The following is a 25,007-nucleotide window of genomic DNA, read 5'->3' as shown; positions in this document are numbered from 1 at the left end:
GTTCATGTGTAAGGGCCATTATGGTAGTTCTTGAGTTGCGTATACTTTTTCAGGCAAAGGGACATACAGTTAATCTTTATTTTATGCTGTAATTGGTAAATTGGTTACACGTTACATACAAGGCTTCAGAGGCTAAGTATAGTTGCTGGTTTAGTTTAGTTTTATAGTTGTAGTTTTTTTTTAATATATATATATCTGAGTCACTTTGCTGTACAGCAGAAATTAACAACATTGTAAATCAACTATACGTCAATAAAATTCAAAAAAACTACAAGTATGAATCTAAACTTATGTAAGTCCCCTACATACAAACAAGCTCCATTCTAGGTGAGCGTCTGTAAGTCCAATTTGTTTGTAAGTCCAACAAAGTTAGCCTTTGTACCCAACTAACACAATTGGCCATATACCGCTGCGTTTACACTTGCTTCCAGACATCCTGGGCTTAAAATAAAGATACCGTACTACTGTATCTATACAGTACTGTACAGTAAAGTACACAAAAGCACGACCACTTGTAGAGGATGCACACATGTGACAGTGTACGTCAGACACATGGTCTAACTTATGTGATTGGACATGCAAACGCATGTTCGCATCTTTGAAAGTTCGCAACTTGAAGGTTTATATGTAGGGGACTTACTATATAGGTACATACATACATACATACATACATATATATTCTTTTCCATTATGGTTTATCACAGGATATTGAATATAGTTCCTTGTGCTATACAGTGGGACCTTGTTGTTTAATAGTTGTAGTTCCTAACTCCACCTCAGTTAATTCAAAACGTGAATAGTCCATTGTGAAAAACACTGTTAGAGTGGAAGAAATTTGAGGTTTATCAGAATAAACATGAATACAATTGATGCTTTGCCTAAAATCACAAAAACAGTCAAGAATTTAAAACTACCTGTTAGTTTGTTATGATACTATTTATAAAACAGTGACATAAATGAAATTGTTCTGCAATATGTTATTTTGACAGAATTTCTGTCACTATCTTAAGATGGAATTCCTCATCTAAATGGAAACTAAGTAAAAAACCATTTAAGGAATGCTATAGGACAGAAGTTTTAAAGGGAGTTATCAGTAATCAGCATAGAATCTTAAGCCAATGGGGAAAAAATTGAAGGTTACCAAATTTGATAATTTTTTGCTAATTCTAAATTCTTCGAAAGATCCTTTTGAAGTTTTCTGAAATTTTAAATCATTTTTGTCTATCATATAATTATGTTTTGCTTAAGTTTTTAAGTGTTCAATATTTGTTATAATTAGTTATTTTAAACATCCTTCCTGTATGAGTCCAAATAAACTGTTTTGTTTTCTGTGGGGAGAAGGTTGTCCACTTTCACTGTGGAAGCCAGTTTTACTAGTTGCACCTTTGGAAACCTGTGTTCCAGGAGCTAAACAACTGCCACACAATTGAACTTTTAGACCACAACCTGTTCCTGAATTGGGAATTGTTTGCAAATTCAAGAATATTAGTTCAAAGTACTAATTGTGAAATTAAGTCATTGGTAGACTTTAGTTATCTTTTCCTAAAGATATGATGTTATTATTATGTTATTATTATGATGATGTCATGTTAAGATATTATGTTATTATATGTATTATTACAACATACAAAAAGTATGTTGTAATAATACCTTATTCACAACTCAGGTATAATTTTCAGCTTTAGGCAATTCATACTCTTGAATCTTTATAGAGGAGTGAATTATTTTGTTTTGTCAGATTAATTTTGCAGCTACGTCAGAAAACTAAATGATGTGTTTATTTATAAAAGGTACTTGAAGTAGATAAATGGCAGGTCATTGTGAGGTGAAATATCTCCAGAGTGATAATCATAGCCATTTAGAGGTTATTTGTGTGTTATAAAGGTAGTAATCACAACAACAGATATTAAATTACTCCATTTAATACAAGCAGCAATCATATGTCTGGGTATAGTTGCCTCAAAAACATGCATAATTTTAAACAAAATTATATATAGTAACCGCCTTCTCTCTATTCCTATTGCTACTATCATAGTCTAAGCTCTTATCACCTCACAACTGGATCTCTCTCTCTCTCTTCTCTGTTTGCGTCTCCAATTCAGTAAATCATGACAGGTTTGAGTGCAGCTCTGTGCTAGAAACAGTGCAAAAAACCGAGGACACGGTGGGGACCAAGAGAGACCTAGTCCTTACTACACTGAGTTTACAGTATAGCCAGAAGACTGGCATTGATAGGGAATTATAATTTGATAATTGGGGTGTGTTCTACAAGAAGTCAGGAACCATGGGAGACGATAACAGGACCAACTTCAGCTCAACTGAGACCAGAAAAGGTGAGTAGGAGATGGGCAGATGAAGGAGGGGGTGAGGGGTGAGCGCCTGAAGCAGAGCAAAGTCTACATGGAAAGGCCAAGATCGAAAGAGAACTTGCACTCTAACCAGTATTGTTATATATGATGAAGACACTTCATCATATATGTGTTATATAAGATGAAGACAGATTTCAGAATATAGATAGAGGTTTTAGAGCTTGGGTTCTACTCAAACCTAAATGCTAATTCCAACTGAGTAATTAATTATCTTTGTGCATTTAGGCAAGTAACTTAATGCCTGCAAACCTTGATTCCCTGATCTGCCAAATAGGACAATAAATTCCTATATCATAGGATTGCTGTGAGTATTTAAATGAGGCAATGCATGTAAAGCTCTTAGCATAGTGCCCGGCATATAATAAATGCTCAGTAAATGGTGGCTAGTATTTAGGTAGAATAGATCCAACTTGCTGATCTCTGCAAGCTGCCTTTTTAGCCTTTGATTCCTTCCTCAGTCTATCCTGAATATTACAGCCTACAACCCTTCTCTGAAGTGCTAAAATCTGAAAGTTCTGAAAACAGAATTTTATCATTTGGCCCCGAAACCCAGCCTGGCTTGAGGCTGTATATAATCTTTACTTATCCTGTCTTGTGGAGTATTCATGTTTCCCTGCTAACCTTGAATGCATTTGATTTAGGGTGCCAGCCCAGATCGCATTGGGTGTGTTTTGTAATATATGGTACACATACTATATTCCTTTCTAAAATGTGAAGCACTCTGAATTCCAAAACACATCTGGGTTCAAGGGTTTCAGATAAGAGATTGTGGACCTGTACCACCCGAAGTCATCTTTCTAAAATTCCACCTTCTCCACGTCTGTCTCTGAATCAGGAACTCATAAGGACCCTCAATGGTTGTCAGACATAGTCTAGACTATGCCTTGTGGTTTTCAAGACTGTCTCTAATCTGTCCCCACTGTCAACTGAAAAAAATGTACAACCTAAAAGTTGAGAATTATGTTCTGTTGGGCAGAATTTCTAAGGACTTAAGCCCGGAAGACAGCCTCTCAGATCGCTCTGAGGGAGTGCTCCAAAGAGGTAAGGGAGGAGCCAGGATACATAGGAGTTTTTGCAACAAAAACAGGTAGTCAGAACATCAAAAGATTACTGTGAATTAAAGAAAACCTGATATCTCAAGTTAATGAATTTAGTGCTCCTCTAGGTACGGGAAGATGCAAGAGTGTGGGCTCGTTGAAATCATTCCTTCGATATGCACCTTAACAATCTAGGGCCAGTACCTGCTTTTCTCCATCCTGAATCCCGTCAGGGTGCACAGTTAGGGGTGGCTGCAGTGGCTGAGGGCTTGATGGCTGCAACATCCTTTGTTTAGTGATATGGCAGGTGACATTTTTCAGCCCCACCACCCTACATGTTCGAAATTTAATACCCTCTAACTTGAACCCTTTGTTTCCTAAGGCTGCTTCGCTAAAGTAAAATGTTAACACTGCTCCCTGTCTCACTTCCTTTTCTTCCTCTCTTTCTGGCTATTCAAATCCTACCCAGCAATTAGGGCACAATTCTTTATAGTTTCTTAATGAAGCTATATTTATTTCTTCTCTGAATTCCTCTTGTACTTAATTTATTCACCAGATATTTGAGCAGGTATGATGTGCCAGCTACTGCTCTAAATGTTAGGATCCAAAAGTGATTAAGACAGGAAAATTAAGGGCTCTGCTGTTAGGGAACTTGTTTTCTAGAAGCTAGAACATAAGTAAGTAAATAGGTAAGTGAACAGATAATTTCAGGTAGTGGCTCTGCTATGAAAATAGTAAGACAGGACATGTGATAGTGCCCAGGGAGGAAGAGCAGGAACATACCTCAGAATCTCCTCTGTGGTTAGTTTTCATTCCCTGGTTAGATTGTTAATGCCTTAAGGGCAGAATCACGTCTTAAACTTCTCTTTGCCACAAAGTGCTGAGCCTATGATGGGTTCTGAAACATTGTTTGGTGGAGACATCTGTCTTTTTTTAAAACAGAGATGGTAAAAATTTATTTATTAAATATTGAGCCCCACTTGGCTAACTCATTGATCTAAGAGTATCTATTATGTACAATTGCTGGGCAAAGCTGGCTTTTCATTTCTGTTGCTTTTTATTCGTAGAATTATAAAGAACTTTCACATCCCAACAGTTTTCCCATTTGAAATGGTTTAGTACCTACAGAAGAATTTACTACTTGAAAAACCTGGATTATTCATGCAATTGTTTCTGATTAATTCAGGTACTAAGTGACTTCCTCTGATTCATTAGCATGAACGTTTTTTAAGACCTAAGTGGCAAACATACATTTCTTTAAAATTTTTATTTTTATTTCTCTATTAACTTCTTTTGATTGAGGTATAGTTGATTTAGTGTTGCATTAGTTTCTGGTGTACAGCAAAGTGATTCAGTTTTTTTTCTCTCCTTTTAATTAATTTTTATTGGAGTATAGTTGCTTTACAATGTTGTGCTGATTCAGTTATACATACATACATATATGCATTCATTTCCAGATTCTTTTCCTGCATAGATTATTACAAGACAGTGAATATAGTTCCCTCTGCTGTACAGTAGGTCCTTGTTGCTTATCTATTTTATATATAGTAGTTTGTATTTGTTAACCCCAAACTCCTAATTTATCTCCCCCACCCTGTACCTTTCCCCTTTGGTAACCATAAATTTGTTTTCTAAAACATAAGTTTCTTGAGCTCTTCACCCCTAGTCCTTAAGCTGAACATTCTTTTTTTTTTTTTTGTGGTACGTGGGCCTCTCACTGTTGTGGCCTCTCCCGTTGCGGAGCACAGGCTCCGGACGCGCAGGCTCAGCGGCCATGGCTCACGGGCCCAGCCGTTCCGCGGCATGTGGGATCTTCCCGGACCGGGGCACGAACCCGTGTCCCCTGCATCGGCAGGCGGACTCTCAACCACTGCACCACCAGGGAAGCCCAAGCTGAACAGTCTTGTTACACAGAAGAGACTGCTGGATTTCCATATCATAGACACCCCTCTTGGCAGTTAAATATTGAAGTTCGTGGCAAGACAATTAATTTAAGCTTGAGAAGAAATTGTTGTGACAGATTTCTGAAACTTATCCAGTGAACTAACATGGACTTTTGCTTCATGAAGAAGACTGAAGCCCTATACTGTGATGTCATATTTGATTTCTGGTAGATAAACATTTTGTTCTTTATATTGAAAGAGTATCTTGAGAAGCAAATCCGAAAAGGAATTTTTCTCTTGTTGTAAAAATGGTAGAAAGAATTATGATTTGTAGTAGCCAAGAGCTCAGGTGGGTTCAAATTTGAGGCTTTTGATTTGACAGTGCTTCTGAGATGGTGTCCTTTTGGTTACAAAAATAGAAAAGTATAGAAAAGTATTGCTCTATTAAAATGATGAAATGGACAGTTTGAGATGCTCACGGTAGCAAAGTAAGGTGGAGAATTGGAGCTTAGTGCCTGTAACTTCATCTTCTCAACTACTAGGCTTTTGCCCTTTGAGGTCAGGACCATGTCTCTTTAAATCCCAGTGCCTCGCACACTGCCAGCTGATCTATCATCTGTTCGGAAGTGCTAATGGTGATGGAAGAATGCAGTGCCTAAGAGGACATGTGGGTGTCTGAAAATGCCCCTTACTGTTAGAAAGGGGATGAAAAAATGTTTTAGAGTAATTTTAAATACAAGCAGTAATAGTTCAATGGTTTTGAAAGCCAATTTTTCTTTTCCTCCTGTCTTCTTAGAATCAAACCTCTATGTACGTTGATCTCAGTTCTAAAAGTCAGATTATATATACCTTTGTTGGTGAAACACAATGGAGAGGTACTCAACTAAAACAATCTTCGTAGTAAAGGGATTTGAGTAGCTGAACAGAATGTTCAGCTTGGTTGCCAGATGGTTAAATAGCCTTGAATTGTCTTGATTGGTCTTACTGATTTGTAAAGTTCAGGGTGAGTCCAGGATCTGAAAAGTTGAAAGGCAGCACTTTGAAGAATAATTACTTCCTTCTGTGACTGCTGCTGATCTGAATCAGTATTGGTCAGGGGTGTCATCTAGAGATTTCAAACCCTGGATCATTGATTGAAATGGATGGCCTTTCTTAAAGGCCCTTCTTACTTGGAAAGTATATGGAGGTTATGATAGAGTACCACCCGAACAGTGCTCTCAGAATTTCTCTGTTGTGATTGTTCTTTCATTCATCTGATCTTTGACTAGACTACAACTTCCATAAGGTGCATGCTTATCTTGTTTATGATTGTATTCCTAGTGCCCAGCACTGAACAGGTACATAGTAGATACTCAAATATTTGTTCAATTGAATTGAACATGCTTTTCTATATTATATTGCCTTGCCCTACTTAGAGATTAAGAAATTTAAGCTGGGTAAATAATTGACCCTTCATCTTTATTGTGATGGCCAACTTACTTTCTCTAAAAGAGAAGAAAATAGTCAAAGTTGAAGAAGTGTGGCCAAGTTTTTGAGTTGGTGGTGAGACTTTTGAATTGTATGCAATTCAGTTGTCCAATTTCTGTGGTACTGGAGTAATTTCAAGATGTTTATAAAACATTATATTACCATGTAACATTAGCCATAAGAGAGTTGAATCTTTACATCTTGATGTTTTTGTTAATTTCTGCCTGATTGAGAAAATTAAAACTTAATTTTCTTGCAATAACGGCTCCTGCATTTCAATCAGAACTTCAGCATTAGAGTTTGTAAGTAAATCATCCATTTCTCTTATTCTTAAGGGGTTGAGACTCTAGAGTGAAACTTTTATAATTATGCAGTACTCATAGAGTACTGTAGTAAGTTATATTTAAAAAAACTGATCATAAATGAAGTTTAATAAACTCTAATTGCTTGATTAATTCACAAGCGTATTGCTTTTCTAGAGTTGACTTTAATGAAAATATATGGTCACTATACTTATTGGTGTAATATGCCCTCATCCTAATGACCATTATAGATTTAGATTTGTAATAAAAACTTACTAAACTGACTTTAATCAGTGCTTTTAATTCAGGGGTGTGACTCTGATAAACATTTTTTTGGTCATTTTTTGTTGTTGTTTTAACTCCATAGTAGCTCTATAGTTTTTACACAGGAGTAAAATCCATAATGTCTGCTTGCCAGTGGTGTGAGAGAGAGAGGTGCATGCACCTATATAAATTACATTCAGATAAAATTTGAGAACTTGTCCCTGTAGAACATCATTATAAATGAGACTGTATCTTAATACAACCATTTAAAAATGTTTTACAGGTCAATTCACATAAAAATGACTGCGATTGAATCTTGTCAAAGAGACAGCTCTTTACAGCTCTCTGAACTTTTTTCATGTTGGTGGTGTTTTTGTTATTGTTCTCCTTTTGTAACTTTCTCTTTTTTTGACTAATGTTTAAAAACAGTTGTGTGGCAGAAAAAATTTATTTTCTATTGCAGATAATTTAAGTGTAATTTATACAATAATTTCAATGTATTTTTAATGTGCAGTGGCCAAAAATGGCCCCCTCCTAAACTCAAACTCTTCAAATGTCCTTAAAGATTTTTCTTTTCAATAGACCACATTTGTCTCTCTTTTCTGAATAGTTGTAGAGTTCTAAGTAATGGTCTCAAGAAGATATTTATGACAGCAGAGTTTTACATGAGGGAAATCTATGAGAAAAATATCCATATCAGTCAAATGTGCATAGTTATATAGGATATCCAGTCTGTAGTTGAATGAAACTTGTAAATCAAGAAATCATAAGCAGAGTGTTTTTCTTTATGGTTCTCTATTACAAGTAATTGGGATAATTTTTTACATGAATGTAATTTCCTCTTTGTCTTAAGGTGCTCTATCATTCTTAAAGATGCCTTTTAGGAAAAAAATAGTCTTTAAGAAGACACTAAACAAAGCATAGTTCTCCTCCATTTCTGACCATGGGTCCACATTTGGTTTATTAATAACCAAACTTTAAACTCAAGGGAAGCTCTAGGAATAGAAAGGCACCTAGCTGGATTGACATTCCAGTAGAGGGAAGAGTGGGTGCACAAACAGGACATAATGAGGCATGCGGTGGGAAAAGGATTTCCATTTTTCCATAGTGCACAGATCATTGAGGGAAGACGTAGAAGGTAGCCTAGGGCTGAATAATATAGGGCTTTGAATGCCATATTAAGGGTATTGGTCTTTATTCTGTAGGTCATCAGGAGCCATTGAATACAGATGGGCAAGTAATAGTCATTTATAATTTTTTATTGAGTTCTGTGTGCCAAACACTGATCTAGGCATTCGGGGTGCATCCCTGAAACAAACAGATGAAAACCTTGGTTCTTATGGAGCTCACATTTTTAGTGGGAGAAACAGACAGAAATAAATTATAGACTATGTGAGAATGTCGTAAGTTTTATTGAAAAAAGCAAAGCAGAGCATGCTAAAGCAGGTCAGGAGAGTGTGGAGGAGGTGGGTGTTTCCATTTAAATAGGATGGACAGAGTAGGTCTCCCTGAGCAAGAACTTGAAAGGGGGAGGAGTGATGGAGGAAAGCATATGGATAACAGAAAAGAGCATTCCAGGCAAAGGGAAGAGACAGTATATGTGGCTTATTGCCTTATGGGGAACAGTGAGGTGGTTGCTGTGACTAGAGCTGAGTGAATGAAAGGAACTGTAGTAGGAGATGAGGTCAGAGGGATATGAAGAGTATGGAGCTCCATAGGGCCTTGCAGGCTATTGTAACGATTTTGACTTTCACTGGGAGTGAAAATAGGGTGCCATTGAAAAGTTTTGAGCAGAGGAGTGACATGATCTGACTTGGGTTTTTTTTTTTTTTTTTCTGACTAAAGTCCATGGTTTATTCAGATTTCTTTAGCTTTTTCTTTTCTTTTTTTTTTTTTTTTTGACAGGAAAGTAGGATTTATTGGTGCACGTGAGTAAAGAGGGGACAGCCTCAAGGCTGTCATGAGTGCAGGGCCCGCCATGTGTCCAGGGGGCCACGATTAGGGATGTATTTGACCCCACAGCCATCCGGGAGGAGCCGCTTATCTGCCACCATGTTTTCAAATTCATCTGCATTAAACTTAGTAAATCCCCACTTCTTAGAGATGTGGATCTTCTGGCAGCCAGGGAACTTGAACTTGGCCCTGCACAGGGCCTCAAACACGTGCTCCTCGCTCTGCAGCTTGGTGCAGATGGACATTATGACATGGCCAATGTGGACCCTGGCCACTGTGCCCTGGGGCTTTCCAAAGGCACCGCGTATACCTGTCTGGAGCCTAGATTGGGGGCAGCATGCCAGTCACGAATGTCCACTTAAAGGGCTGTCTCCAGGGTCCCTTAGGGCAACTCATACAGGCAACAGGCTGCATACACTACTGAGGAGGCTGCTGTTTGCAGCCATTGCACACCTGGCCCCCACGGGGAAAAGAGCATAGTTGGTTTAATTGGCTGCAAACTGACTTGGGTTTTAATACTGTCACTTCCTCAGTGTGTTCAGAATGAACTATAGCAGGGTAAAGGTGGAAAAAGGGAGATAGGTTAGGAGGTTCTTACAGAAATCTAGGGAAGAGGTGATGTGATGGTGACTTGAACCAGATCTTTACTTGAAGAAGATGACTTTGGCAATGAGGAGAGAATGGTGGCAGAGGTAATTATTAGGAGGCTACTGCCAGTGATTAGACTCTAAACTGGAATGGTTTGTGCGGAAATGAAGAAGAAACTGCAGAAAGATCACCGTGGAACTTGACAACTGTTTTGGCTGTAGGGATTGAAGAGAGGGAGGAGACCAAGGTGACATGGAAGTCTTAAAATTGGATGGTAACCATTACCATAAACATGACCCTTGTTTTGTAAGTCTGTCCTAACCCTCTGTGACAACCCTTGGTGCTCATGTAGTGTTTCCACTGGGTTATTAATTATATACCCACTTTTTCCTACTCTATTTTCCCTCCTGTTACCCACCTAGAGAGCTGAGAGAACAGCTCTGATTCTTACAATTGTGGCAGTAGTAAGATATAATTAGGAATGAAGAATTATGAAAGACCAAAGAATCTAAATTTGTATATAGTTTGTATATGAAGAATAACCAGCCACTGGAAGAACATTAGTGTATACTGGTCAAAATGAATTTAGCAGGTGACACATAAGACGTGTTAGAGAAGGACTTTGGTTGCCAGGGGAATGGTCTTTTGGATGATGCTTGACCCCCTGGTAATGATGGCAAAAGGCAGTTACCCAAAGGAAGATGAAACTGATGGGGCTTGGGGCAAATCTGTGAATTTGAGGTTACCATGAACTGTTTCAATTCAGTAGTTCAACCCTAATATCCTACAGCCTAATTATACCACCTGAAGAGGCCATATGTTGACTAAGAGTTAGTATCTAGTGACAACCAGATCTGTGGTCCGTGGGTGAGTCACTTAGCCTCTTCAAGCTTCAGTTTCACCATTTGTAAATTGAGAGGTTTTGACCAGATTATATCAAATTTCATCCAATTTAATAGTGTCTAACTCCATACTGTGGGATTTAATATGGACAAAAATATGTTAATTTCAAAAAAAAAAAAAGAGTGGAGGTGGGAGAAGAGGAGAAAACTCAAGTCTCTTCCCATAAGACAAGGTGGAACTATTGCTAGCAATGCTTTTTGTGTTGTTGTTGTTTCTGTCCCCCATGATTAAACTATCAACATATATTCAATTGAGATACAGACTTAAGGCATTTGAGACATATGTGTACCTTAACTTAGAGAATTTGACTAAAATCTTATTTTCCCCGAATTTACGTATTCACTTTGAAGATTTATATGTTTCTTGTAACCTCAAAGGATGGGAAGAAAAGAAAAGCAGGGGTTGCTTGAAGAACTGTATAATCTGTCTAATAAATAACACAGGTGGACAGGTACATATCTGGATGGTAGCAGGATAGTTGAGGCACTTTTGAGACTTTGACATTTCTCACTCTGATTTTACATGACAGGAAATCATGAAGCTTGTCACTGTGCATAGAACAGTTTTCTGTACCCCACAGGGAAAATTAAAGAGAAAATACCAGGTAGAGGTAGTCCTAGGGTGAACTGATCTCTCTTAAAAAGACTTCAGTTCTGATATAAGTAATCCCCCTTCTTTTCTTTTTTCTAGGCAGTAAAGATTGATTGGGGTTTGTGTCAGCAGGATGTGATGAAGACATAGTACAGAGATGTAGAAGTGTAGATCCCTGAGGGAATAGATGTATTAAAAGTAGAAAAAGAACTACACATATAATAATATATTTGTCCCAACTGCTGGAGGGGAGGATGATCTTTAACAGCATTTAGTTGGTGATATCTGAAGACAGTTTTATGAGATCCTGTGACGAAATAATTCTCACTTAAAACTCTTAATGGAATTCTCCCCACCAGTGATACGACCATATTTTTCTTAGTTAAAAGGGATGTGAGCATGCATGATGTACATCATTCAGCTTCTGTTTTGTTGTAGGAAATAAATATACAGGTTGTGGCAGAAGGGTTAATTTCAGTTCCTAACAGGCGATTTAAAAAAATATGGTTCTTTCCTAATCACATCTCTTAACTAGCACTACACCATATTTCAACATATTTATAATATAATAATAACTGCTTTTGTGCTGATTGTATGTTATTGTAAGATCTTGAAGTATCTTCTGAATCCTGGAAGATTACTAAATTGTTAGCTGTTACTTTGCTTACTTTAATATTGCTTTATTACTCCAGTGTTGTTTGTACTCTATGTGGTAGTTTTTATTAACCACTGTATTTTATTAACTAGAGTATACCATTTCCAATGATTCTCAACATTAGAAGTAGAAAACCACATGCAAAAAAAAAAAGAAAGTGTTGGAGTTTTTGAGAAATGGGCATATATTAACAGAAGCAGTAAGTTCAATGTTATCTAGAATATTTATAAAGGTGTTCGTTAGATTATCTATCAGATGCAACTGAGTTCTGGACTGAGCTGTTTCATTATATGTCATTACTATTAAATGTGACATTTTTCCTGTTGTTCATGTTTTTAAAAGTTTTATGTATCTCAAAAATATGATTATTCATTCTAAAACTTTGAAAAATCTTGAAAGGGCTTATGACTTTTTTATATATGTTCTCACGTTTGAGCACTGTGGTAGTGATGTCTGTTCCAAATCTGACTTTGGGAACTTGGGAGTCATCTTCAAAAACGAAGAGACACCCCCTTCACCAAACCTTCATTTTTAATCCTTAATAAGTTGTTTTTTTCTTTTGTAAAGAATGTGTTTATAGATTTAAAGTTTCTAATTCTCTTTGAAGAATTATAGTTGATAAAATAAAAAATGAGAATCATTCAGTTATTTTCTTGTTTGATCTATGAATTTCTCTTATCTGACAGGTATTTTTTTTCCTTTTTGGTTTTAATAGAACATTCAAATAAAAACTTTGGCAGATGATGTGGTAAGGTGGACTTAGTAGCATGTTATTACTTATGCATGTTGCCTTTTTATTAAAGTGGGTGGACATTAAAGCATTGATATATGTAAAGATATAAAAAGTCTAGATGTTTACAAAGTACAGTAGATGGAAGAATTGTCAATAGAGTGGCTTTTCTTTTTTTTGATATAAACATAAGCAATTGTATGTGTTCTCAAAATAATTTTGATATTACCATCCTGATATATACCTTAGCCAATTAAAAAAAATCAGTATAAATCTAACTCTGGAAAACACAAATGTTTCCTTTCTCAATAGCCATGTAAATTGACTCTGAATATGTTAAGCATTAATATTAACAGTAAAGGAAATTAATTTAAAATGGAAAGGAAGTTAAGTTCATTATGTTAGAAATGTGGTATTACATTTAAAATCCTCAAATATTTTTGATCTGAGTCTATCATAGTAAAACTTATTAAAAGTTTTGGGCTTAAAATTTAAATGTGCCCTTTTATAGCTAAGCTTTTAAAATGTGGTATTTTAAGTATTTTTTCTTTGTGAAATTACCTGTCTACAAATAATGTAGAATATTGTTCATGATTTAAGGAAGTGAAAGTATGTGGCTTAACTTTATTTTCTTATCAAGATATAGCTGAAAGCAAAAGCCAGTTTTCTAGATCGAAGTGAAGAGCATAGTGGAAGATCAAATATATATGTAAATAATGCTACTCAGTAAAAAAGCCAGCACTGCAAAAGTAAATATTAAGTGATATGAAGGGAAAGGAACAGAGATATGTTGATTTAATGGTCGATTGCATATTTAAATGCTTTTGTGTCCACCATATCTTTTAGTGAAATTTGACTCTTGGTTATGTACTCAGCTTATTTGGGATTGCGTAATGTTTTTTCTTGAGTTGTTTGAGTTATATTACATATCTAATCTAACTTAATTTTCCTCAAAGACATTCACATTTAAAAGAAAATATGAAAATATAGAAGGTGATTCGAAGAAATGAATCTTTATGTGAACACTGGGCTAGGAACCAGGGACTCGTGAATTTAGCGAGTCACTTTTCTGTGAAATGAGAGAGTCGGCCTAGATGATTTTTCAAGTTTCTTCCCAGCTCTAAAATATTATGATTTACATAATCTCTTTGTAAGCAACCATGTACTAAGATCATTTTTGGAATCCTAAATAAGCTGCTTAAAACTGCTCATATTTCTTTCAAAGTACACCTTTTAGAAAAAAAAGGGTTTTTTGAATCAAAAAAAAGTATGTTCTTTTAATGGGGGTCAACAGAAGTCGACATAATTGTGGTAAGAACTTCTGTGATGCTTTTTATACTGTTGAAGTGATTTATAAGGACTTGGTAATGTGGCAGTGACGAGGCACTGTCCTGATATCTAACATATCTTCTGCTTGTTTAACGTGAGCTGACAGTATGCATGCATGTGCTTCCTAACAGAAACCAGAATAAAACTGAGTTGTATTCAGTTTTATGGTTATTACTAATTTTTGATGTCCAGTGTTCTGTGGTTTAAAACAGAATGGCCTATTTACATGCAAGTGGAGTTGTTAACTCACTTTATGTGAAATCGCAAGCTAATTATTAGAGATTGTACGTGGAATCAATGGTTCCAAGTCAATATCCGTAAAATAGCAAGTTCTTCATAGTAGTATTTGTAGGAATAAGATATTTCTGTTGATGTTATATTTCCAGGGCAAAAAGGTAATGTTTTTAATTTTGCTGTGCTTCCTTGTTGGTCCCACTTTTTAGGGAAGAAAAAGGTGTGTGTAATAATAATAATAGTAATAGTAACAACAATAGTAATAAATTGTAGCTAAGTACACTAAACATATAACTTATTTAAATCTCACAATAACTGTTTCTTTCTTGCTTTCTCTGTCTCCCCTTCCTCCTTCCCTCCCTTCCTTCCTTCCCTCCTTCCTTCCTCCTACATACATTAACTTGTTATCCCTATTTTAGAGATGAGGAAACAGTCATAGAGAGACCAAGTAATTTGCACAGGGTAACTGACCTAGTAAATTGCAGATTCAAATCTAGGTAGTCTGGCTCCAGAGTCCATGCTCTTAACCATTGTATTCTACTACTACACTGCCAAAGTATTCATAGATACTTGTCACAATTATTTTGGCGCTTTAAAGAAGAGAAACATTACTATAATTTCCCCCTTAGAATTGGATATTCTTTTCTTTTCTTTGTTTTTTTTTCCCTCATAGTTTGAAAGTTGCCGCCAAAGACACGTTCTCTCTCAAACCACCACACGACTTTGAGGCCGGACTTTTCTGACCTAGTTAACTGTGCAGAACAGAAATGACAAGGGACTAAGTTTTATTTATTTATTTTTTTGCGGTACGGGCCTCTCACTGTTGTGGCCTCTCCTGTTGCGGAGCACAGGCTCCGGACACGCAGGCTCAGCGGCCATGGCTCATGGGCTCAGCCGCTCCGTGGCACGTGGGACCTTCCCGGACCGGGGCACGAACCTGCGTCCCCTGCATCGGCAGGTGGACTCTCAACCACTGCGCCACCAGGGAAGCCCTAAGTTTTACTTTTGAGGAATACTTTTCACTCCCTAGATTTCTGTGGCTGCAGAGCTACTTCAAGGTTTCAAAATAGTACAATCTCTAACTGGAGCTTACTGCTTAAAATAACATTTTGTCAAAAGACAATAATGATTCCTAAGTGCTATTTTGATGTTTCAGTTCTTCATGTTTGTTCGTGATTCTTGATCTCTTCCTTAGGGCTTCTTGTTTTTTTCTGTTTGCAGCGTGACCGAATTACAAGTTTTAGAAAATCTACTGTCAAAAAAGAAAAACCTCTTATCCAACATCCTATTGATTCTCAAGTTGCGATGAGTGAGTTTCCAGCGGCTCAGCCATTATATGATGAACGATCTTTGAATTTGTCCGAAAAGGAAGTACTGGATCTTTTTGAAAAAATGATGGTAAGTTAGACCCCCTGATTCTGTTGTAATTTTAAAATGCATGTGCCCAGAATAGCACTGGGTTCTCAGTAGGGCTGTTTGTATGGACTGTGTTTATATCACATAAAGGAGAGACCAGAAACTTGTTGATACAACAGAACTGTTTTCGAAAGCATCTGTCTTTTTGAGCTATAATATGTCTGTCTCTTCCACTATGAGCTCCTAAAAGGGGGGGCTGTCTTACCTATTTTTGTTCTCTAGTATTCAGTAGTCTGTAGCACAGTGAATCAATTTTTTAACTACCTAACTTGTGTTTCTGTTTCTATAAAGCAAAACAGGCCTAAGTCCACTTTTCTGAAAACAATATAAGGTATCTTGTTAGGTATATGAAATAGAGTTGGGAGGACAGAGTGTAACAAAACAAAACAAAACAAAACAGTGGAGGGGACAGAAGAATGAATTCCTCCAAGTTTGTTCTATTATCAACAGTTATACCATCTATATTTTCTAGCATACTTCTTACATTTTATAGCTTGTGATCTAGATTATTTCTTATATTAGATAACAAATATAATACTTTGATTATTCAGCAGTTTATACCAAGAGAGGGGAGAGATGAGGCATTGGGCCATCTTGGATTTGTTTCCTTGACCAGAGAAGTGGAGATCCTGATTCGTGATTCATTAATTTCTAATTCTGTCCCACTTATCATGGCAAATTTTTTTTTTGTGAATCTCTATTCATTTTGAGTTAAGGTCCACAAGAGTTTCAAAGGTCTCCTTACCCATACCAAAAGAAGAGGTTAAGAATACTGGAAATCTAGACCCTTCTACTCTGCCCATTATGGAACATCTTGTTACCACCCCGCCCCCAACCCCACTAGTAATTGAAAATTGTTGAATGAATACAAATTCCCTTTATCTTTAAACTTTTCCTTTAATGTTCCTTCTGTCTAGTCAGAGCTGACATCCAGCTTTTCCCTTGTCACAAGTCCTGACATTCCCACTCTCTTCAGCCTTTCCTCCTAGTCCTATGGTACACCCTCTTTCTGGCTGCTCCTTCTATGTCAAATTCTTTGAATCATCTTTCAACAACCCTTTCTCTTGTAAAGTTTATTATCTGCTGACCAGCCATGATGATGATAGCATCTGGCTATCCTTTTGACCCTTCCCTTGCTATTCGTTTTGGTGATTTCAGCTATTACATTGTTAACCTTGCCATCACATTGTTGCCCTTAGTTCCTTGGTTTCCTGAACTCTGACCTTTGCATCCATGTATTTAGCTAATTATAGACATGACTACACCTTGGACTGTGTCACTCTTTGGAATGATTCCACCTCTGAGATCTTTAGCTCTGAAACTCTTCTCGGAAGCTAAACAACCTATATTACCTTTTCCAGGCCCTTAATTTTACAGGGCATGTTTGTGTAGTGGTTAAGAGCTTGGACTTTGGGGTCATTCAGCCTTGAGGCTGAGTTCTGCCTCTGCCATTAATCACATTACCCTGTGAAGGTGATACATCCTCTCTACACTTTATTTTCCATAACTGTAACAAAGCTATAAGAGGGTCTACCTCATATGGTTATTTTTAGGATTAGAGGAGATGATATTCCTAGAATAGTGCCTGGCATAAAACTTTCTATAAAAATAATTTTATAAATGCTTGTTGCATTTCCTTCCTTTAGCAAATAAAGCTCCGTTCTTTCTTCAGTTTCCCCTCAATTTGCAATTCGGTTGTCTTATCTTAATCACCCCCAACCAACAACAACAGAAACAAACATTCTTTGACATTAATCAAACTTTTAAATCTTATTTTAAACTCTTCTTCTCTTTACTCAAACTTCACTCAAATGATACTTACTCCTTTAATCAGCTAACCAATCGGTTGCTAATTTTTGCAGTAGTGAAATAGTTCTTTTAGTTTATCAGTGGCATTGCCACCCTCCAGTTCACTTTAGCTCAACACTTACGGGCCTTCTTCCACACCATTCATTTTCTCAGTCACTTCTAATTGCTTTCCAAATCCCATTGGTTCTGCTTTTGCAATGACTTTTACGTCTGTTTCCTCAGTTGTCCTCCAGATGCTTTTTCCCTGCTTTAGGCAGTATCCCTCTCTGGCTTTTTCTCGTGGGCTACGAAAGTATCCTCCTATCTGGTCTTCCTCCTGTCCTCCAGGTTTTGCCTGTTCTAATCCAGTGGTACTCTATTCATGATTCTGAAACAGATTCCTTTTCCAAAGCCCCAAGTAGGCCCTTCTGTTTTCACACAGTCATCTTCTATGTCCCTACTCCATTCCCTCCACTGTGCTTCTAGATGAATATTTCACACCTTTACTTTGCTGCTCAATCCTCAGAACTCTTACCCATCTTTATGCTCTGCTGATGAGCTTACTGTGTAATTTACTGAGTAAACTGAAATGATCAGAAGAGAACTTCCACACTCTCACCACCACATCTACCTAAGTTTGAGTATCTGCAGTCTTGTTACCTATCACCACCATAGATGAAGTTTTCATCTTCCAGTCCTTGCATTTGTGTACAAGGTTCCATTCCTTTAGACCTACTTACTCAAGGACATTGCTCCAATCATTTTCTCCTCTCTCTTCTGCCCTTCCCAGCAGCATACAAATGTGCTATCTCACTTTACAACTTTTTCATGACCTTATCTCCCTTGCCTGTTACCACTGTATTTTTACTCTCCTTTGAAGGAAGACACCTCCTAATAATTTTGTTTATATTCACTGCTTCTCATTTCTCTCATCTTACTTTCTGTCTTAAACTCACTCTAGCCAGGCTTCCATCACACCATTCCATCAAAATGGCTCTTATCAGTGTCACCAGAGATCTTTATGCTGCTGAGTCCCACGTTCAGTTTTCAGTTCTCATCTTAACTGACCTATCAGCCGCAGGTGATGCATTTGGTCATAAATCGCCCCCTGCTCCCCCTTTATTTGGTTTTCCTTCTATCTCTTTGGCTGCTGCTTTTTAATCTTCTTTGCGGATTCCTTTTCATGTCCTCAACCTTTAAATGTTGGAGAGGCCCAGGGATCCATCCTTGGACATGTTCTCTTCTCTATCTACACTATCTTCTTTTGTGATTGCAATCAGTACTGTGGCTTTACATTCCACTGTTATTCTCACAATTCTCAAATTTATCTACAGCTTAGTCCTCGTGTCTGAACTCTAGACTCTCATAATCAAACTTCATAATTGACATCTCTCTCTGATTGGTCAGTAGACTTCTCAAAAGTAACATATCCAAAACCAAACTGTTCATATTTCCCTCCAAACCTGCTCCTCCCAGTGTCTTCCCCTTCTCAGTTGATGGTATATCCATCTGTCCAGTTACTCAGGCCTAAAACTTTGGAATTGTCTTTGTCTACTCTCTCTTTCTCACATTCCACATTCAGTTGACTAGGAAACCCATGCACTCTTCCTTCAAAGTACGGTACTTACAAGAGCTGACCATTTCTTACCGCCTTCACTGGTCCCATACTGGTTGAAGCCTCACCTAGGCTGCTATAATAGTGGTAGAACTATTAGGATTAACACAGTTCCTCATTGGTCTCCCTGCTTCCACCATGACCCTCTGCAGTATATTCTCAACACAGAAACATTACCCTTTTAAAACCTGAACAATGTCATGTCACTTGGGTTCTCAAATCTCTACTATGGCTTCTTGTTTCCCTCAGGGTACAAAAGCCAGTATTCTTATAAGAGCCTGTAAGGCCCTGTATAATCTGATCCCCACTTTACCTCTTCAATATCTTCCTCTACTACCCTCTTTATTTGCTTCAGTGACACACACATGCCTTTTACATGATGATAGCTGTAAGCAAAAATGATTCCTGGCACTTATAAATTTTTTCAATTTGTGTACAGCATTTACTATGTTTTCAAACCTTTTACAATGTTTCCGTTTTGTGGTTTGAATTTTAATTCTAATGTTTCATCAACACATTACCACTTTCCTCTTTAAATATGTTATGTTTTTAAAAAGATTTGCTTGTGGATTCATAAATGTGACTTAAAGAAAGGTACAACTTGGTGCCACATTTTCCCTAATGAGAATTTTTCCTTCCATGGGAATGTTGGAAAAGGAAATAAGACAATTAAGATTTGCTTGAAAGTAACAACAAAAGATCAATAAAAAACTTTTTAAGGGTTGTATCTCTTCTTTGAGAGAAGTCTGCTTGTACATTGAACATTTTGCATTTTCTTTATTATCTTCAGTTTGTCTGTAATCAGGTTAAGTGAACAAGTTATTTTACGAATTTTCACAGCTTTCATTTACTGTGCACCCTTGGGCCCAGCATGTAACTGAACAGTTTACATGTATTATTTCAGCTGATCTTTGTGACAGTGCTGCAAAGTAGGCAACATAGTTATACTCCATTTTTCAGATAAGGAAATTAAAACTTAGAGAGAGGCTAAAGAAATTGGTTCTGTAACTTGCCTTAGCTAATACGGGGCTGAGCTCAAACTTAAATTTAGGTACATAAAAATCTAAAAAATATTGGCATTTTAGTAGTCTCTATCTTTAATAATATTTCATTTAAGCTAAATGTAAAATTAATACACTTTCTTTACACGCGTACTAAGTGGAAGTAGAAGGCAACTCTGAGATACATTGCCTCGCAGGTAAAGCGAGACGGATGGATTGTTTCCTATTGATGACAGAAGGTTGTCTTTTTCCAGAGCATCGATTGAAAAGAAAGAGGCCCACAATTTAGTTTTGGAAAACTGTTAAAATGCCATCTTCAAAGTTGATAGGGAGAAGACACTTAAGTTGTCAGAAGTAGATTTCCAGATATGAAATTTCCCTTTTTTATTTCATTCTTTGTAGGTGTCCTTCCATGTACAAATAATGTAATAGATGTACTTGTCCTACTTGGTGGCTATTATGACAATCTTGTCTCTCTTGATTCTCATCCTTCATTGTGCTATTCCTGTTTTCAGACTTTTTACACTTTAGAGTATTACAAATGTTTAGACCATTGGGCCTAAACACCTTGTATGTGTTTTAGGATAGCATACCTTGAGGAGTGAAACATTTAAAATAATTACATAAAATAGCACATTATAGATAGTAACAGAGTATGAGATGCTTGACAAGAAATATATTATATTAAAATTGCTAATATAATTTATTATTTGGAATTTCTGGGGGATGATATATTTTGGTGAAACTTCTGGTGAAAGGCTTAAGTAATGAAAGGCAATATTCAAATAAATCCTCTATTACTCTGATAATTGAAACTCTTGTTATGTCTGAGGATCATATTTGTCAACAGAAGTTCTCCCTGTACAGGTTTGTAGATGTAGATAATAGGGCAATGTTGGGCTCAATCTCAAATTACTACAGATTTTTAAAAAAGTGTTAATTCTTTTATTTGATTACTCTAACTTGTATTTAACTACTAATAGCTCATTTTAAACATCACTTGACACTTTATAGCCAAGTAAAATCCTGGAATGAGTCCAGTTTACTGAAAGATCTGAATGGTTAGGTTTTACTTTACTAGTGAGTTAGTAGATTACTAACGTTCCATTGAAACTGACATCTGTTCTATGCATTGATATGCCACTTTTCATATTGTGGCTGCTCAAGGAAACAAGTATAGACAGATCTTCTGAGTAAGGGTATCCATGGCTATTGCTAATGGATGTAAAGCTCTAAATTTGAAACTTTTAGATGATTGCTTTTTTCATGGAGCACACGCTATTTATTATCAGCGTGTGTTCAGTAGTTTGTAAAACTGGATTTTGTACTTGGAGTGTGGTCATTGCCTTATTAATTGAAAATTAGAAAGTGGTTCTTTTATTAAAACTTCCAGGAGTGGAAAAAAATACCCTCACTCGTTTTTATATTTACCTGCATGTGGTAAACTATACTTGCTCTTTAAGATTCCTGTTCCCCTTTTCTGCCCAGTTGTGTTTTCAAATCTTCCACAAGTGGGTAAAGGTAGTAGGACCAAGACAACAATACTGCTTCCACATTTTTGGGAGGGTAATTTTAAAAGATGACTGAACTATCGTAATATTACATATCACCTTTAACCCCCGATTCAAACTTGAATGAGGTTCATATTTATCATCTTTTTCATGTTAATCAGAGACATTTTGTATTGTCTCTAATTAGGACTGGTGAAATGTCTTCTCCCTTACACTTTAAATAAACGGAAATTAATAATGCTGTAATTGAATAACTATTCAACATGTTAAGTTATCATAGCCTTTGAGCTTACTGAGAATAACTGAACTGGTCTTTGTACATTGAGAATACTGCTTAAGGACTATTAAATGTTTAATAGTGATAGCTCATTTTTGAATAATGCAATTAGAGCAAGGAGAGAAATGTGTCTGGACACTGTCCATTTCCTTTTTTTTTTTTTTAACATCTTTATTGGGGTATAATTGCTTTACAATGGTGTGTTAGTTTCTGCTTTATAACAAAGTGAATCAGTTATACATATACATATGTTCCCATATCTCTTCCCTCTTATGTCTTCCTCCCTCCCACCCTCCCTATCCCACCCCTCCAGGCGGTCACAAAGCACCGAGCTGATATCCCTGTGCTATGCGGCTGCTTCCCACTAGCTATCTACCTTACGTTTGGTAGTGTATATATGTCCATGCCTCTCTCTCGTTTTGCCACAGCTCACCCTTCCCCCTCTGTCCATTTCCTTTTGAATATTATTTCCCTTTTGTATGCAACTGTTCTAGAACTGTTTTGTTTGTTTTGTTTTGTTTTTTGCTTAGGGGATAGGGGATTTCCATTTTAAGCTTAAAAAAACAAACATACAGAGATGTCTTGGAAGTTCAAGTTGGAATTTAATTTCTTTTACCTGGTACAGGATCTATTGAGTGGAAGTCCAGCTGGTGTTAGTCACATTAGAGTCCTACAGATATGTCAATAAGGACTGTGTTTTAATATAGGTAATTAAGTAGTTTAATTGTATACAAAAGATGAGGCTAGTGATGATTAATGATTTATGATTTATGATTAATTTCTAGGCACACTTCATTTCAACTTCCATTATTAAAGGCAATGTTTAATATATGATTCCACATGCAAATGTGATGTTTTATACTTTGTTTCTGTTCAGCAATTTACATTAATATATTTTGCATTTTGGGCATAATTTAATGATTGTACAGTCATGCAATAAATATTAAATTATCTGTCCCATATTCCATCTGGTAGAACTCATAAATAATCTCAAAGCTTTTCATTTTGTTCTCTCACTTTTGCCTTTCATCAGTTTTGAGATCCTGTTTGACTTTGGACCCCAGGTGCTGTCCTTGTTTTCCCCTGACTGCTGTCATGGGTTTCTTTCTCACCCAACATCAGTCTTTTAGGAGTTGGTTAGCTTGGATGAGAACCTTTTAGTGCTCTCAGCATAAGTAATTTTAATTAAAGGTTAAGTTACTATAAAATAAGTTATGGTAACATAGGTCTTAAAATCTATAATAAGGCATGGAAATAATTTTCAGGAATGGCTAGATCCTTAGAAATTATCTAGATAGCCTACTTTCCATTTTTTACATTTGTATTTCCAATATCCTTACTCTGTATCATTGGACTGAGAGAACGCCAGCATCATTTCTAGTCGTTTTATTTTCTTACACACACTCCCAAGTAAAGCATATAAAGGAGGAGCAAAACTTACCCTGTAAACAGGTCTCAAAGTTAGCTAAATCTGGGTCACTTTTAAATTTCCTTCCGAAATATAATTCTCACCAAAAGTTCACAAATAAGGGAGTAGTAGGTTAGAAGTCCCAGGAAGAGGAATTAAGGGAACTAGGTTTGTAAATTTACTCTGATTGTAGCTGATAAACTTCACAATTCACTGATTCTGTTCTTGATTTGTACATAGAAATGTTTCCTAAGGTATTTTTTCTGTTTGAAAAGTTCCACTAGTGTTTTTGCCATGGAGGCATTTTCACGACCTTGTATTGATATGTGCAGTGTGCCAGGTCGTGTGCTACATGCTGCAGGTACACAGATAAATCCAGTTCCTCCCTTGCCCCCAGAGAGCTCAGAATTTAGTCAGGGAGGCAAGCAAGTAAACACAGGATTTCCATGGTAATAGGACAGCTGTGAATAGGCTACTGTGAGTACTTAAACCAGCACAGGGGCTCAGGGAGGAAAAAGAGAAGATCTGAATATACTACGAAATCCAGTGTCACTTCTGAATTTTCAGTCTTTATTTTTTTGACATTAAAGTGTTCTCAGAGGTTGAATGACTTAGTTCATCAAGGTCCAATGCCTTCTATATGCCAGGTACTGTTCTAAGTTCTGAGGAGAGAGAGAGAGAGAGAGGGAGAGAGAGAGAAGGGAGAGAGAGAGAGAGAGAAAGAAACTCAAGGAAAATCCCTGCTGTCAAGGGTAGAGGTGATATAGCAGAACGTAAGGTGTAATTGTGGGGAAAAAAAAAGGGAAAAGCAAAGACATATTTCTGTATCATGGAGAAGTGTATTTGACAACTCTCTACTGAATGCCAGATACTTTGTTAGGTGCAGGGGAGCATAAAGATGGCAAAGACACTATCCCTGCCTCTAGGTTTTTGTTTTGTATGACTCCCAAGGTAAGAATAGCTTTTATATTTTTAAATGGTTGCAGAAAATCAAAAGAAGACTGTTTCAGGGCACATGAAAATCTGAAATTCAGTGTTCAATGCAGCCACAGCCATTTGTTTACATATTGTTGATAGCTCCTTTTACACTGTAACTGCAGAGGTGGGTAGTTGTGACAAAGACCCTGTGACCCGCAAAGCCTAAAACATTTAATGTCTGGCCCTTTATAGTAAAAGTGTCAACATCTGGACTAGTGTAGTAGTCTCTAAACGTTCTAATTTCCTATCCCATTAGAAAAAATGTATATATATATTTGAGCAAGTAACACCAATATGTTTTATTTATAAAATATACACATATGTATGTACTAATACTATTTATAAAATGCAGACATAGAAAGGAATAAGAAAAACATGCAATGAACAAGATTTTAAAATGATTTTAAATGAGTTTATTTTATTTATTAATGGTGCAAAAGCCTTTGCTGTTGTGATTAATAACTTTTTAGTGAGAGCAATGTCAGTGTGTCATTATTTTTTGTCTTGTTTTAAAAAAGAGACTAATTAGAAGGTTTAGTTCCGAGTCCATTTTATTTTGATATTTGGTTTAATGTCTGTTATAGTTGAAACATAAATCTGACAACGACGCGTAGGTCCAAGTGGAACGAGATCATTAGAAACACTTATTAAATCATTGTATTAACTTTGCTCAGTCCAATCCATGAATCAAGCAAAAGTTTCCTGCTG

At 36.6% G+C, this 25,007-nt stretch overlaps 1 protein-coding gene across 1 annotated transcript in view; it reads left to right on the top strand.

Annotated features, from left to right (window-relative positions):
* The window catches only part of DIAPH2 (diaphanous related formin 2), an 886,998-nt gene that overhangs the window by 46,881 nt on the left and 815,110 nt on the right, over window positions 1-25,007 (top strand). The window contains exons 2-3 of the mRNA XM_007455866.1: window positions 12,728-12,760; window positions 15,527-15,703. Coding sequence (XP_007455928.1) covers window positions 12,728-12,760; window positions 15,527-15,703 — 210 coding nt within the window. The remainder of the gene's footprint in view (window positions 1-12,727; window positions 12,761-15,526; window positions 15,704-25,007) is intronic.

This window comes from Lipotes vexillifer, unplaced genomic scaffold, assembly GCF_000442215.2.
Source record: "Lipotes vexillifer unplaced genomic scaffold, Lipotes_vexillifer_v1.1 scaffold82, whole genome shotgun sequence".
Taxonomy (NCBI): domain Eukaryota; kingdom Metazoa; phylum Chordata; class Mammalia; order Artiodactyla; family Lipotidae; genus Lipotes; species Lipotes vexillifer.
The sequence above is the reverse complement of the archived record's forward strand: the minus strand, read 5'-3'. Positions and strand labels throughout refer to the sequence as shown.